This window comes from Podarcis cretensis (assembly GCF_951804945.1).
Source record: "Podarcis cretensis genome assembly, chromosome: 14".
Taxonomy (NCBI): domain Eukaryota; kingdom Metazoa; phylum Chordata; class Lepidosauria; order Squamata; family Lacertidae; genus Podarcis; species Podarcis cretensis.
In genome coordinates, this window is record NC_137183.1 from 9,681,679 (window position 1) to 9,698,630 (window position 16,952).

Sequence of the window (16,952 nt, forward strand, 5' to 3'; positions counted from 1 at the left end):
TTGTCTTGGATTCCCACCGGGATTTTGATTCACCGCGTGGGCGTTGGGGTGGTTTTTGTGTGCGCACCCCCCCCCCTTTTTCCCATTTGCAAGTTGGTCTGAATCTCACACCCTGGGATAGTGGCAGCAAGATAACCAGGTCCCTACATTCCTTCCCTGTTCCCCAGGTGCTCACTTAAAGTGGATGGCGATTCCTTGGGTTTCTGCTGAGAGGTAACACCAAGGTCCTGACCCAGGGTGCCCTGAAAGATTCCTTGACAGTTTTCGCAGGCGGGAGAGGGAGAATCTGCGTCTCTTGGACGCTTTTCCATCTGAGTAATTCGTTTCTGGCTTATCGGAAATTCCCCGGGCAGTTCCAATTACCGAACTTCTTCTCCTATAAACAATATTTGCAAAGCACTGCTAACACAGAAGAGCTGTCCGTTCCACTTAAGAAGGGGCTGAGCTCAACATGCCCAGATGTTCCCAGGCTGTATAGGAAACCCAACAGTGCCCAAGCCTCATTAAGTGAGCCCAGAGAAACTTGCTTTTAGGGCCCTCTTCCCACAAAAAAAGCCTCCCCTGTCTTGAAAGGCAGAGTATCAGAAACTGCCTTATAAAGATGCACACACACCATAAATTTAAAGCCCATCTAAAGCACATGCATTCCGCTAGAGAATCTCAGGAACAGCAGTTTATCCCTTGCAGAGCTACAATTCCCAGCACCCTTAGCAAACAGCAATCCCCAGGGCTTTGGGGGGGAAGTCATGAGCTTTGAACATATGGTGTTTGCACAGGCAGAGTCTGACAACTGGTCTGTGTAGCATAGTGAGATTTATTCCAATGCAAATCACCCTGTGCAAGTTAGCCTAATTAGTCTAAATTAGCCTAATTTCCTGAAAAAAATCTACATATCTTTCCCTCCCACCCTGAAAACCCACATCACTGGTCTTCCTTCTTCCAGATCCACTGACTCCAGTCCATTCCTACCTGCTCCCAGTTTCCCATTTCCCCCCAAAATCAACAGTCGGCATTAGAGGAAGCACCGTGGTTCAATGGCAGAGAATCTGCTTTGCATGCAGAAGGTCCCAGGTTCTATTCCTGGCAGGTAGGGCTGGGAGAGAGCCTTTCCTGAAAGCCCAGACAATACAATGGACCAATGGTCTATATATAAGGCATCTTCTTGTGCTCCTGTGTGGCAACTGCCCATGCTCAGTCTTTGTTAGGCTGCTTTTGCAGGTTCCCCCAAAAGCAGTACTCCTGAAAACCTTTGGGAACCCCCAACCGATGGGCATGGTTGGTGCTGTTTTCACTGTTTTAACTGAGTACCCTCTGGGCTTTTAAATTAGCAGAAGAGAGGCTATGTCAGTGTACCATACAGTAGGTGAAATACAGCCTATAGCAGGGTAAAATAGCAAACCAGGGCATGTTGTTGGATCCTTCCTTCAAGACCAGGGTTGTTATATAAGCACATTTTCACCTGTAACACGTTGGGGGTCCTGGTTGATTGCTACCAAGCTGTCAAAGCAAAAACAGGAACTGATGGCTCCAATACCAATCCAGGAAGAATGCAGGGCATTCAGATATCATGCATGCTGCAAAGGAATCCAGCTTTCTCCTGCCTTCTGTTTCTAACCAGTTATTACAGGAATGGGAAACCAGAGGTTATGCCTTGGCCCCTGAATGGTTTCTCAAAAGTTTTGAATCATCTAGCTCAGTACTGCGACACAGATGGCGCTGTGGTCTAAACCACTGAGCCTCTCACTTCCGGAGGCGGCGCGAAACGGCAATGGCGGTCCTCTTCGCGCTGTGAAGAGGGGCACCGCAGGAAAGGGTCGTCCGCTACGGCAAAGCGGAGATCCATTAAGAAAAACCACAGGCAGAGTGAGCCTGTGGCCGTGGGACTCGGCGGGCACCAGAAGCCCCCCCAGAAACGAAGAAGGAACCCCGTAAGGGGCTCCGGAGCGTGGAAGGGGGAGCGGTGCTGTGAGTTCATCGCTCTTTCTGCAGAAGTGAAGCCGCGCGGCTGCTGCCGATGAGCGCCAACCTTTTTTCCTGGAACATCAGACTCTAAACTACAAACCCGTGAGTAGGAGATTTTAAAAAGATTTGAGACTAAAGTGATTGAAATTTGGCTAAAAGCGGGAGATGTAACCAGGAAATCCGTCTCCTTACCGTGCTTAAAGGATTAAAGTAAAGACTTTGACAAGCTGGAAGCATTTTAAAAAGGCTGTAAAAAGTTTGGAATTTTGTGCAACAATTGAACTTTGTTTTTAATAATAACAATTTGAAAAGAGACAATTTTGCTTTAATTTTGTTGGTTTTTGATTGGACCTCTCCTTTCCTTTGTGGATTTACAAATAACTGAGAAGCCCAAAGTCCCGGACTGCCGGGGCAACAAAGAGCTGTCAAATTGCTGAAAACGTATTCAATTCTGAAAGTGCTACATTTGAGCGTTACAGCTTAGCTACAAATTGGGAAACTGTATCTTGCACATCTTTTAAGACTTTGTTTCAACACTGAGGAAGCTCTACAACCTAAAGGGAATCTGAAGGCTCTCTTTAAATTTGTTTTTAACTGCTGGGTTGTTAATGGCGGAACAACTCTTTCTTTCTACTGAAGTACAATTATACTCCCTCTAGAGGACTTTGGATTCACAATTCTTTGGGAACTGTATTTTGTTTTGACTTTCTGCTGCCTTGTTGTTTACTTTTTGGAAATGTCTTTCCCACGGGACTGTATATAACTTAACCTTGGCACGTAGTCAGGATTGGAATGAGTGGCACAGGGAAAGCAAGAGCGGCTAAAACGAAAGCTAAACAACTAGTACAAACAACTTTGACTTCTCAGCCACGCAGATCTTCTGTCCCAGCTGTTCTAGTACAAGAAGAGGTAGTTGCGCAAACTGCACCAAAGGATATGGCATCTGGAGAATCTGAAACAGTTTTAAAGCAAATTTTGGAACAACTGGCAATTTTGAATAAAAAGGCAGATGAGCATTCGTCCAAAATTGACCAAGCAACAGCCACTATTAGCAAACTGACTGACCAGTTATTACAGGAATGGGAAACCAGAGGTTATACCTTGGCCCCTGAATGGTTTCTCAAAAGTTTTGAATCATCTAGCTTAGTACTGCGACACAGATGGCGCTGTGGTCTAAACCACTGAGCCTCTTGGGCTTGCCGATCAGAAGGTCAGAGGTTCAAATCCCTATGACGGGGTGAACTCCCGTTGCTCAGTCCCAGCTCCTGCCAACCTAGCAGTTTGAAAGCATGCCAGTGCAAGTAGATAAATAGGTATCACTACGGCGGGAAGGTAAACGGCGTTTCCGTGCACTCTGGCTTCCGTCACAGTGTTCCGTTGCACCAGAAGCGGTTTAGTCATGCTGACCACATGAACCAGAAAGCTGTCTGTGGACAAACGCTGGCTCCCTCAGCCTGAAAGTGAGATGAGCATCACAACCCCACAGTTGCCTTTGACTGGACTGAACTGTCCAAGGGTCCTTTATCCGTTTGTTTACATTTTTTCTACACTGACTGCCAGTAGCTCTCTGGGAGAAATAAGAATGCCCTTGCACATCCACTTCCTTATAAATATATGTCGCTTGTAGTCCGACGCCAACCATTTGTTCTGCAGGTGGATATGGGCACTATACCCCATCATGTACAGCCCACTGCTGAATGTGAAGATCTGCAGGGTGGGGCACCAATCGAGGGATGGGCAACCTTTGCATCGCCCAAGTTGTTGCTGGACTCATCAGCCTTGACCATTGGCTGTGCAACATCTGGAGAGCCAGCAACATCTGGAGAGCCAAACCTTCCTCATCCCTGAGTTATTACAAATAAGGGGAGTGTGTGTGTGTGTGTGTGTGTGTGTGTGTGTGTGTATGCATGATGACAAATCTCTCCCCACCCCCACCCTCTTAATGCATGTATTAAATCACTGAGTCATAAAGATCCCTTCTCCTTAAACTCTGACAAGCAGCTCAAGGAATTGGGGGGGGGGGCGAGTCTCACGTTTCTCTTTTTAAGAAGGGAATAGCTCAGTTAAAGAAACCGTTTCCCTTCCCCTCCACAACACCTCCCCCCCCCCCGTCTTCTCTTAATGTGAGAATCCCTTGGGGATTACATCAGCAGAAATGACTAAGCATAGAGGCAGGAAACGAGAGCCAATGTGGTGATGTGATTCCTCCGGGGAGAACAGCCCATGAAACAAGAAAGCATTGTTCTTTTTCACTCTAAGTAAAAATAAAAAAGTGAAAAATGAAATCAGGGGCCAATGGTGCTCCCATTAAAATCTGGATCAGAGGAGAGCAGGCTTTCCCCTTGAACAGTCAGCATTCGTTTTCAATCAGAATCTCCATGGCCCATTAGCAGGTTTCACATTTTACACAGCAAGAGTGCATCAAGAAAGGACATTGGGTAAAAGCCTGGGGACCCCGCCCCCCAGCACAATGAGCTGCTGAGGGGTAGGGGACAACCACAACAGAGCTGGCTCAGCCCACACATGATCAGCTTAAGAGGTAGGTGTTGGAGACAAGATGATTACGACCAGAGTTTAAGGTCGTGTGCACATTGCTGCTTACCCTGACTCCAGCATGCTCCCACTGCTAGGGGCAAGTGGCGTTAGCCACGATCCATAGGTATCCCATAGGTTTTTGAGAAATACTCCTGTTTGATGCACTTCTCGGTAGTGGCGCCCACCCTGTGGAACGCCCTTCCAGCAGATGTCAAAGCGATAAACAACTACCTGACATTCAGAAGACATCTTAAGGCAGCCCTGTTCAGGGAAGTTTTTAACGTGTGATTTTACTGTAATTTGGTTTTTATGGAAGCCGCCCAGAGTGGCTGGGAAGGCCCAGCCAGATGGGCGGGATATAAATAATAAATTATTATTATTATTATTATTTCCTACGAACCAGCTTCCATCTGATTTGAAAGCAGAAGCTGCCATTAAGTTGAGGTGTGTACATTTCAGGCAGCCATTGAGCATGCTCAGATGACAGCTTCAGGGAATAGGGAAACACATCAGGGAACGGGCATCAGAATGTGACTTGAAGCACTGCAAAGCAAAACCTTGCAAACCACTGGTATGAGCATAGCCCAGAGTCACCAGTGGGATGTCTTCACACTACTGGCAAAAACCGCAGGACCCTCCGTTGTGCGCCTCTGAGGGCATTTCCAGGTGACATGCTCATCGAGCATTCAACCTAAGGTTAAATGATGTTAACAAACATTCACTTCAATTTGTTTGCGGGGCAGTCAGATGACATCTCAAAGCAAGTGTTATCCCACACATTCCATCAGATTTTCCCCATCACTTTCCTTACAGCAAAAAGCCCAATGCTTTTGAGGGAGTGGGAGAGAGAAGGGTTTTTTTCCCCCAAGAGCATCCAATCAGCTTCAGTTACATGGCCTGGATTCATTTGATTGAAAATAACCATGGTCTGGAAGCACCCAATATCAGTAAATCTCCTATGAATATAGGGCTGGGCCAAAATGGCCCCCTCAAAAGTGTGGTGGCCCCCTTTGCAGACTGAGACATTGGGTGGAGGGGTAATAACAACAATATTCAAGGCAGGGAGGGGAAATTTCTCACGAGCTTTTATTAGTGGTCATGTCCCCATCCCTACCTTCCCAAATCCCCATGTTTTGAGGGTTATGCTCAGGATTGGCATCAGTGAGAGGCCACAATCCAATGTCCACAATCTTGCAGGGCATCCTGCCAACCCTTGGAGCCTGCTGCTTGGGCTGCTGCTCTTAACTTGATGTCATTGCCTGTTCACTTGAGGCTTGTTGACACATTACACCAAACACGGGTCAACACCGTCCATGTGTTTTTGAGGATGTTTAAACAGAAATAGAGTAGATCTCACCATACCAGGAAGAAGGCTTTGTCCAGGTGGACTAGGTGGACTAGGTGATAAGGCCTCTGAGGTCCCCACTTGCCCTTCTTGTGGTTCCTTCTCTTCAAGCCACACATGAGCAGAGAGAGCCCTTGCGACAGAGGACTCCTTCAAACAGGGGCCTGTCATCTAACAATCCTCTAACCTTAGAGAGAACGGTGACAGTAGGACCCGTGGCCACCCTGAGCTTACAGGGGGCAAAATCACCACAGATGCTCTGGATGGGGCCAGCCTAGCAAAATGAAAACACTTGATTTAATCAACTCCAGAAGAACAGCCAAGTGGTCTTGGACAAGGTACGTTTTTTATTTGCCAACACACACAAAATAAACTAAAAAAGGGTCAGGCTTAGACAGGCAGGCTCTTTAGCTAAAAATGAAAGCTGTCTTCTGCTTTGAAAGTCCATCTTTGGCTGGTTGCTCTTGCACAGGGGTAGGCAACCTAAGGCCCATGGGCCACAAGTGGCCCACATGGGTCATTTAACCGGCCCCCGAGCTGCCCCCAAACCGAGCCGCCCACTCGGCGAGTCCCTGTGCACTGCTCTAAACTGCCACTGCGTGGCATGGGGGCTCACTTCCGCGGCACTGGAAATCGTATGCACATGCGCTCATGCACGCGCACGATCCAGCCCACAGAGGGATCTCCTCTGGAGTGAACTGGCCCAGGTGAAGTAAACCTTGCTGACCCCTGCTCTTGCACCTACATCACCACAGCTAACTAACTAACTCCTGCCTCTCTCAACAGGCCTCCCTGACCTTGTTCCCGACCCAAACTATGTCCAAGCTTCCACTTACGTCCAAAGGGCTCATCTCTACTCCCTGCGTTGCGCTGCTGAAGAGAAATGTCTTGCAAGGTAATGTCCCTTCCTTCAGAACAGTCCTGTCATGGCTGCCTTCATTCCGCAACCCCCCACCCCTGAAACAACTTTCTGCTGTGTGGTTCATCTGTCTCATTGTTCATAATCAGATCTGCCATTTTAGGTTGCCCCTGGAAACATCCTTATGATGCCTGTTTGAGCTCATTTGGAGGGCCTTCCCAGATGGGCCCACTTTTTCACCACTAATGTAGGAACATAGGAAACCATCTCATACCGAGTCAGACATCCCTCTGGCTCAATATAGCCTAGACTATGACTAGGACGCGGTTGGCCCTGTGGGTTAAACCACAGAGCCTAGGATTTGCCGATCAGAAGGTCGGTGGTTCGAATCCCCGCGATGGGGTGAGTCCCGTTGCTCGGTCCCTGCTCCTGCCAACCTAGCAGTTCGAAAGCATGTCAAAGTGCAAGTAGATAAATAGGTACCGCTCCAGCGGGAAGGTAAACGGCGTTTCCGTGAGCTGCTCTGGTTCGCCAGAAGTGGCTTAGTCATGCTGGCCACATGACCTGGAAGCTGTATGCCAATAAAGCGAGATGAGCGCTGTAACCCCAGAGTTGGTCACGACTGGACCTAATGGTCAGTGGTCCCTTTACCTTTACCTATCTGGCAGTGCCTCTCCATGATTTCAGGCAGGGCTCTCCCCCAGTGCTACTTGGAAATGTCAGTTTCTTACATCCACACTTAACTTTGCTCTGCGTTTCTGGGCACAGGTCTGGGCTTTCCAGATCTATGTTGGAGAACTTCTTTTTTTCTTCTTCTTTTCTTTTTTTCCTTTATTTTGCCCCACCGCTTTCTCTGCAAAAACCCACTCTTTACAGCTAAACCGGAGCAAACGGCAATACATAGAAAACCCACATTGCTATTTGTTCTGATTCAGGGGTAAAGAGTGGGTTTTCCTGGGGAAAGCAATGTGGCGGGGGGCGGAACTCAAAGTGCTCAGACATGGACTAGGAAAGCACAGAACTGTCCCTGGAAAGTGTGGGGCAAAATGTAAGTGTGGATAAACCGTAAATGCAGACATGTCTTAAAACCTACCTGCCTCTAGGCTCTAAGGTAGTGTTAAGATAAATGTGATGATACCTTTAAGGACATTTTCACTATCTAGTTTAGGAGGTAGACCCAAACATGAGGCAGAAGGAGAAAGTAGCTTAAGGAGAGAAGATGTGTTGTACATGGTTCTTTCATCAGACTATTTCTTACTCAACTCCTCATTAAACAGAGTATGTTACAGATAGCAACCAATTCACTAGGAAACAATGGACCTCTTCTCTCAACACCTGCCCTTGTTTCATCTGTCAGATGTTTGGGGAAATACTATATCGATGAAGCAATGTTTCACGACAGCAATATCATGACTTGCGGACCACAGACTAGCAAACCAGCAATTAATTTTTAATGCTTCTCTGGGTGTTTTTGATCGCCAGTCCAAGGCGACTAACCATCCAGAGGATCACTGAAAAGAAAGAGAAGAGCATTTTGATGGAAGATGTCTTCATGCACAGGTACAGCCTGCCAATAAGGTCTGTGCGGTGTGCATAAGTATGGGGAGTTTGTTCCATGGCTGCAGAAGATGGCACTGAGCTTGAATGGCCTTAGCGAAGGGGCCAAGCTCAGTGGTAGAACATCTCCCTTGCTTGCAGAAGAACCCCTGATACTATCCCTGGTATCTCCAGGCAGATCTTGAAGGAAACCCAGCCTGAAACCCGGGAGACCCACTGCCCATCTGTGTATAAAATACTGAGTTAGATAGACCAAGGGTCTGACTTAGTATAAAACAGCTGTCTTTGTTCCTAAGCCAGCCTGGGATCTGGATGTTCAATTTATTCAACAGCATGTCTCCAGCATTTGTGGTTACAGAGAAATTTCGAAACATCTTCGTGTTGTTTTTTCCCCGTTTCCTCAATTCCCTCTCTATCACCCTTTCCTTTCCAGAAAGGTAATATTATATGAATCAATTATTCCTTATGGTCATCGACCAATAAAATTAAGCACACATTTAAAATCATACAACTAGATATAACAATTAAAAACTTAATATAGATAAACATGCATTTTTTAAAAGAAGACAACAAAATATATCTCCTAATCTGCACTGCAGAATCTTCTTCCTCTTCTTCTTCTTAATATTATTAATAATTATTATAATTGCAACTCTTAATGAGATGGAAGAAACAATACCAAAATCTTCCCAGTTCTTAACAGTGAGTGAATCAAGCTCTCTCTTCATTCACTATGCAAGTTATAATGCAAAAGGAAATGATATCAATATTAACACTAATTTCAAATTATTTTAACTCTAATCATAGAGGATTCCAAGCGCTTACATGGGAGTAAGCATCACTGAGGCCAAAGCGACTCACTCCCAAGTAAATATGCCTGGGATCACAGCCTAGGTTGTACAATACTAAGCAAGCCGTGCTAATAGGTGTGAAGTACATACATCAGTCCTTCTAACAGCAAACTTATGTGGTGAGTGCCAATAGCAATGAGGTCCACTGAAGAACAAGAAGCGGGGAATCCTGATTTTTTCAGAAGCATTTTTTTTAAAAAAAAATCCAATTAGGACCCCAAAGCTGGGGGTGCTATTTTATGGCATGGAAGTAAACACTGGGTGCACTTCGAAAGCTGGCAGTCCTTCTGCATTTACACCCAGGACTGATCCTTTCCCAGAAATCCTCTTACCTTCTCCTGCCACCTGCTTTAACGTCCTTCCAGCACCGCCTACACCCCTGAAGCAACAGACTATGACGTCCGAGTTCTCCTGCGTTTCCCGCAAAGAGTGAAGAACCAGGGCACAGCAGACTTCCTGCCCAACCGAGCCCGCCACACCTGGGAGTGGCACAGCTGCCACCAGTAAGTAGGGGGTGCTATTCATGGGACTCTCTGAATGGGGCTGGGAAAGGGCTGGGCGATAAACAGGGGTTCCCTGTATAATCCCATTGTTCCATGGGATTTAATAAGAGTTTTTCATTTATTCATGACACTTTTATCTCACCGGTTCTCCAAGGAGCTCAAGGTAGCACGAATGAATCTCTTCCCACCCCCACTTCCTATTTTATCTTCACAATAACCCTTTGAGGAAGGCCCAATGTCACCAGAAGTGAGCCCAGTGGGAATTTGAACCCCAAACTTCCAGATCCTAGTCCGACATTCTAAAACCACCACCCTAAGACCCAGGTCCCTTCCTTGCTAATTTTATTAATATATTATTATTAATAATAATATTTGCATTTTTCTTTTACTCAATAAGCGACTTCTGAGCCCAAGTCATCTTCAGATTTTTTTGAGGAGCGGCTTGACAAAATACCTTCTGATGGACTACATTGGTTGACTACAAATCACAGGCTTATCTGGCTGGTGGGAAAAGCTGCAGGCAGCAATTTTAAATTCCCCACCATGCCCTGGAGTGGGAAATTTTAGAAGGCAGTCCTCAGAGGGGCATGAGTCCTACTTTACAGAACACAATCCTCTCGGTGTTCTCATGTCCTCATCCTGTTTGTCTTGCACATGCTTGAAATCCTTGTATCGAATCATAGAATCCTAGAGTTGGAAGGGACCTTGTGGGGTCATCTAGTCCAACCCCCTCCAATGCAGGAATCTCAGCTACAGCATCCATGACCGATGGCCACCCAACCTCTGCTTAAAAACCTCCCAGGAAGGAGAGTCCACAACCTCCCAAGGGAGTCCGTTCCACTGTCAAATAGTTCTTACTGTCAGAAAGTTCTTCCTGGTGTTTAAAACTCTCTTGAAAACATTCCCCCCCCCCCCGAGGCCGTGGGTCTGAATAGCTAGTTTTATTAGCCCTGATGTAACGGCTTGTGAATTGTACATTTTAAACTTTTGATTTTCACTGCATTGATTATTTGTTGTTTTAGATTGTGTGCCCTTTGGGGTAGAATATTGTTATTACTTATTCATTCATTTTTAATTTTGTGAAAAACTATGTACATTGATGGAACAATGAGGATGAGGATAATAATAATAATAATAATAATAATAATAATAATAATAACAACAACAACAACAACAACAACAACAACAACAACAACAACAACAATTGTCTGGTCCAATTCCAGTTAAAGGATTTCTCCCACTATGGGGAGAAATATATTGCAATTCTATTAAAATTACAGCCATTGTTCCCAAATTTGCATGTATACATAAAAAATAGCATGTAGGTTTTCCCCTTTGGTGATTTATTAGTGGCCACCCAAGACAGCTTGCAGACATGACAGCTCAGTACAGCTGCCCAATAATAGGGATGTAACAAGCCAGCAAATTTTGCCCCTACCTACATTCGTCACAATCAACGCTGTTTCCATTTCGCTGCAATTCGGCTTCTGCCAAAAACTGTTTTCCATCTCCCTGTCCACTATTTAACATACGGTACCCAAGTTAACGCAGGTGGCGCTGTGGGTAAAAGCCTCAGTGCCTAGGGCTTGCCAATCGAAAGGTCGGTGGTTCGAATCCCTGCGGCGGGGTGCGCTCCCGTCGTTCGGTCCCAGCGCCTGCCAACCTAGCAGTTCGAAAGCACCTCCGGGTGCAAGTAGATAAATAGTAGATAAGTAGATAAATAGGGACCGCTTACCAGCGGGAAGGTAAACGGCGTTTCCGTGTGCGGTTCTGGCTCGCCAGAGCAGCGATGTCACGCTGGCCACGTGACCCGGAAGTGTCTCCGGACAGCGCTGGCCCCCGGCCTCTTAAGTGAGATGGGCGCACAACCCCAGAGTCTGTCAAGACTGGCCCGTACGGGCAGGGGTACCTTTACCTTTACCTTTACCTACCCAAGTTAAATAACTTACATGACTATTTACATAAAATGCATTAATTTCTGTGTAAAGGGAACACCAAAATATGGAAATAAAAGAAGCCTGTATTGTTTGTGGACTTAAAAACAACACAACGTGAATGAATACAGATCACATTCCCTTAGGCGATTTTTGTTCTGGACCAGCAGCAAACTTGTAAACTGGAGCAATTTCCACTTCCTTTCCCATTTTCACTGGGATTCTTTAACATCCCTATTAGAGAGTGGCCGGTACTTATGCCAGGCCTGTTCTTAGGGCTTCGGTAATGTAGAACACCTGGGACGCAGGTGGCGCTGTGGGTTAAACCACAGAGCCTAGGGCTTGCCGATCAGAAGGTCAGCGGTTCAAATCCTTGCGACGGGGTGAGCTCCCGTTGCTCGGTCCCTGCTCCTGCCAACCTAGCAGTTCGAAAGCACGTCAAAGTGCAAGTAGATAAATAAGTACCGCTTTGGTGGGAAGGTAAACGGCGTTTCCGTGCATTGCTCTGGTTTTCCAGAAGCAGCTTAATCATGCTGGCCACATGACCTGGAAGCTGTACGCCGGCTCCCTCGGCCAATAAAGCGAGATGAGTGCCACAACCCCAGAGTTGGTCACAACTGGACCTAATGGTCAGGGGTCCCTTTACCTTTCTAATGCAGAACAGTAACATGAAGAGGTGGCTCATATAATGATCTCTAGCATTAGAGCAGGTGTGGGGAAACCTTCAACCTCCTGAGGGTGATGGAAGTTATAGTTCAGCGGCAATTGTTGGCCAAAGGTTTTTGACACCATTTTTAGAATCTGGATGCTCAAAGTACATCCCTATTTGCAAAAAAACAAAAAAAACAACAGGTTATGTCTGTGCCAGGCTCACCCCATGCACTCCTGCTGCAGATCGAGGGCTGGATTTAGGTTTGTTGAGGCCCTAAGCTACTGAAGGTAATGGGGCCCTTTATATGTCCAGCTGTCCTTTGCCAACAACAACTTGTTGACAAACCAGTGATATTTCAGGGAGGAGGCTAGCAGGCAGGGCCCATTACTTACATTATAGGAGCCTACACAAAACAAAACACTGTTGCTGTATGTAGGTTTTATTTGTTTTTTATCTTATATTTTGGATATGTACATCCCGTGGGGTTTTCCTTTAATTTTTTTGGGGGGCCCCCAAGAGAGTGGAGCCCTAAGCTATAGCTTGTTTAGTTTATACATAAATCCGGCACTGTGCAGATCTGTGTGTGTATCCTGCTGCTACCATCCTCAGGCATTACCACAGCATGGATGAATTCAGCCACTATGACCTGCTAGATGCGGCCACGGGCAAGAAAGTGGCCGAGGGCCACAAAGCAAGCTTTTGCCTGGAAGACACCACCTGTGACTTTGGGAACTTAAAGCGCTATGCCTGCACATCGCACACCCAGGTGAGGACTGGGAGAGTGAGGTCCTCTGCCTCGGGACAGGTCCTCTGCCAGCTGTTGCTCAAGAAACAATTTAACCCCTGTGTTGCAAACAATAGTCAGTAATATCCAAGGCAACACAATGACCAAATACAATGATACGATATCAATATACACTCTTTATATAATATGAAATATATGAAATCACATAAACAGAAAACTTATGAATCTCTGAAAGTCACAAAAGATGCACTCTTAATGGATTCTCTTGAAAACATAAAACATAAAACATAAGTCTTATAAGTCTCTGAAAGTCTTTGAAGACTATGCAAGTCTCTGAAAGAAGAAATGTATCAGATTCTTATCTGGGGAAAACAGGCTGTAAAGCTTTGTTTATGGCGTTCAACGCTGCCGAAGTAGTTTGCAAACAGACGTTGTGAACAGTGATTCCGGATATACCCACTGTTTCGTGGAATTCTTCTTCAGCACAGCATAAGGATACAGAAATGCTTCATAAACTCATCTATATGGTGAATGGAAAAGTATAAATAACAACAATTGCTATGGAGCAGTGTATATTGATATTGTATCATTGTATTCGGTCATTGTGTTGCCTTGGATATTACTGAACTATTGGTCACAGGCATGCAAGTAGCGATGCCAAGGCCTCATGCTTAAGACTAAAGCAGACATGTTGGAAAGTCCACGGTTCAACTCCTGGCAGTTTCTCAGGTAGGTCTGAGGGGGAAATCCTGAATAAAAACCTGGCCAGCCACTGCCAGTTAAGTGAAGACCAGGGATGGGGAACAAGATCCTGCCAGGAGGCTGATTCCTGATATTCCCATCCACCAAAGGCCACCGGGATGGAAGAGTGATGCCATCCATTTGTCTGTTGCCTGACATTACCATGGCATCAGGTAGAGTGTTTGCCTTTGCAAACTGGTTTTTCAAACCACACAGGCAAGAGACACGTCGAGCAAAACACTTCCTTTGCATGTGCAGTTCAAAGTTAAACCCCACAGGCAAAGGAAACAGGACTGGCAATCATTGTCAATCTGTTGATTGATGGATGCCAGTCTTGCTTTCAGCAGGGATCAACCTGGGTAGGTCCTAGGTGGACCCCATCCCTGTTTGGGCTTAATAATAATAATAATAATAATAATAATAATAATAATAATAATGTGATAAAATATCAAACATTAAAAACTTCCCTAAACAGATGTCTTCTAAAAGTCAGATAGTTGTTTATTTCCTTGACATCTGACGGGAGGGTGTTCCACAGGGCAGGCGCCACTACCGAGAAGGCCCTCTGCCTGGTTCCCTGTAGCTTCACTTCTCGCTGTGAGGGAACCGCCAGAAGGCCCTCAGAGCTGGATTTCAGTGTCCGGGCTAAACAATGGGGGTGGAGATGTTCCTTCAGGTATACTGGGCCGAGGCCATCTAGGGTTTTAAAAGTCAGCACAAACACTTTAAATTGTGCTCAGAAATGTACTGGGAGCCAATGAAGGTCCTTCAGGACCGGTGTTATGTGGTCCCGGCGGCCACTCCCTGTCACCAGTCTAGCTGCCGCATTCTGGATTAGTTGCAGTTTCTGAGTCACTTTCAAAGGTAGCCCCACGTAGAGCGCATGGCAGTAGTCCAAGCAGGAGATAACCAGAGGATGTACCACTCTGGCTTTGTATTTGATGCCAAATTAAAGTTGTGTTTTCTGTGTTAGGGTCTGAGCCCTGGTTGTTATGACACTTACAATGCTGACATCGACTGCCAGTGGATTGATATCACAGATGTTCAGCCTGGGAATTATATCCTAAAGGTAAGTCGTCCTCTTCATTGAATTTCTAAATCTGTCAGGACAAAACTGAACTGGTCATAAAATGAAAAGCAATTTCTGTGTTCTACTGTGCCAGTAATATTCGTGGAATCGATTCTGCTTTTTGGCTGGCATTTTGGATGTTTCATAGCCAAAACACTTATCTCCAGATTTGCCATCTATCAGTTTCCATTCTTAAGGAGAGAAAATTTCACAGATTGGGAGGAAATTTGAACATTTTTAAGTTTCTTTTTTAGAGTTTTATTGAGCAACGAAAACAGACAATACACACAAAGAAAAGAAAACCAAGAACAAAATAATATAAGATAGGCATGAGGAGCTTTTGATAATAAAGCCAAAAGGGGGGGGGAGCAGGAGCAAATAAAATGGATACAATTATTACATTATAAATTGGGTATAAAGCAGAGCTATGTAAGAGGCAGAGACAGAAAAAAAAAGAAAATCAGAAGGTCTTCCTGTTTATAGATGCTGCCAGATAAAATAACATTTCTAAGGGATTTGACTATTCAAATGAATGATGGCTATACAATACACCCAGTTCTTCATCCTGGAGTCTGACTTGTTCTTTCTGCTTTGTTGCCGCAGGTTCAGGTGAACCCTAAATATATTGTGATGGAGTCAGACTTCACCAACAATGTGGTGAGATGCAACGTTCACTACACCGGGCGCTATGTCGCCACTACAAACTGCAAAATCTCACAGTAAGAGTTCTGAGAATCATAGAGCTGGGTAATCTAGTCCAACCCCCCAACAATGCAGGAATCCTTTGCCCGTGACTTGAACCCACGACCCTGAAATTAGGAGTCCAGTGTCAACTGACTGAGCAATCCTAGAATTTTAGAGCAGCGGTTCCCAACTAGGGGTCCATGTAACCCACACAGGGGGTCTGTGGCACCATTCACATAACAAAAACGACCATAGAGATATCAAATTTTTCAAAAGTAGAGAGTCCGTGACTTGGCTTTGGAAAAACAGGGGGGATAGTACTTAGATAACTGGGACCCACTGTTTTAGAGACTAGAGGGGATCTTGTAGGTCATCTAGCCCAACCGCCTGCTTCAGTACAAAAGTCCAATATCATCTGGAGGTCCACAGCAGTGGTGTAGCGTGGGTTGTCAGTGCCTGGGGCAAGGCACTGCCCACCAATAGGCTGCAATGAAGGGGCAGAAGTGTGGCGACCTATCTGAGTGACAACCACAGCATCCCATGGGCATCGAGCAGGGCGGAGAGCAGGACAGGGGATTGGTCGGGAGCAGGCATCTTTCCAAAGCCCATGCGAAAGGTGCCGTAGCAACCAGATGCTGCCCAAATCTGCTTCTCAGTCTACCTGTGCAAACATTGGGAGATTTTTTGTGTGAAGATGAGGACACACTATTTTAAATTTGTTATTACTGTTTTACTTTACTTTACTTTTGACATTTTGCACCCCTAAGAATTTTGCGCCCAGGGCAACCGCCCCTGTGGTCCCACCCACGCTACGCCACTGGTCCACAGCATCCTCTTCCCTGAATGGCAGCATCCCTGGCAGATGGCCACCCAGCCTCTTCTTAAGCACCTCCCAAAGCAGGTCTCTTCCACTGTCAGAACAGCTCTCACAGAGTTCCCTGGGAAGAGGGACTGACAGTTAAATCAATCTGAGAATTGTAGCTCTGTGAGGAGAACAGTGGGGAGGTGTCTCAGCACTCTTGACAAACTACGGTCCCTAGGATTCTCTGGAGGAAGCCATGGCTGCATAAAGTGGCACAATACTTTTTAGAATGTATAGCTCAAATAGGGCCCAAGTCACTATGTCCCTGCAGATGCTTAGAACAAGAGGAGCTAGTGGCAATCGAAGTCCCCACCTCCGATCATTTCACTCATGTCCACTAGCTGCAGCTCCCATCTTTCCTTTGGCCTCTTCAGCCCAGCCCAGCCTTTCTGCATGTTTTGGTTCCTGAGGCTGACCAGAGTCAGCTTTTTCATGCTTCTAAAGCCTTTTCATGCTCCTAACCACATTCGCTGGACCGCCAGTATAAACAGGAGCCTTCCCAGAACTGCACTGCAATGCTTGTTGATTTTGACAAAGGAACTGAGAGGGGAAAGGAAGAGGAAGGGAGTGTTTTCCCCTAAAATTATGTAGTTGTGTTGCTGCTCTTTTTTATTTTAAAAAAACTCATAAAAATGCATTCCTAGGTTTGAATT

General features: G+C 45.9%; 1 protein-coding gene across 1 annotated transcript in view; it reads left to right on the forward strand.

Annotated features, from left to right (window-relative positions):
- LOXL1 (lysyl oxidase like 1) overlaps positions 1–16,952 on the forward strand; it is a 32,004-nt gene that overhangs the window by 12,915 nt on the left and 2,137 nt on the right. Inside the window, exons 2-6 of the mRNA XM_079953300.1 lie at positions 6,629–6,737; positions 9,475–9,612; positions 12,808–12,964; positions 14,658–14,753; positions 15,357–15,472. Of these exons, the coding sequence (XP_079809426.1) occupies positions 6,629–6,737; positions 9,475–9,612; positions 12,808–12,964; positions 14,658–14,753; positions 15,357–15,472 (616 nt within the window). The remainder of the gene's footprint in view (positions 1–6,628; positions 6,738–9,474; positions 9,613–12,807; positions 12,965–14,657; positions 14,754–15,356; positions 15,473–16,952) is intronic.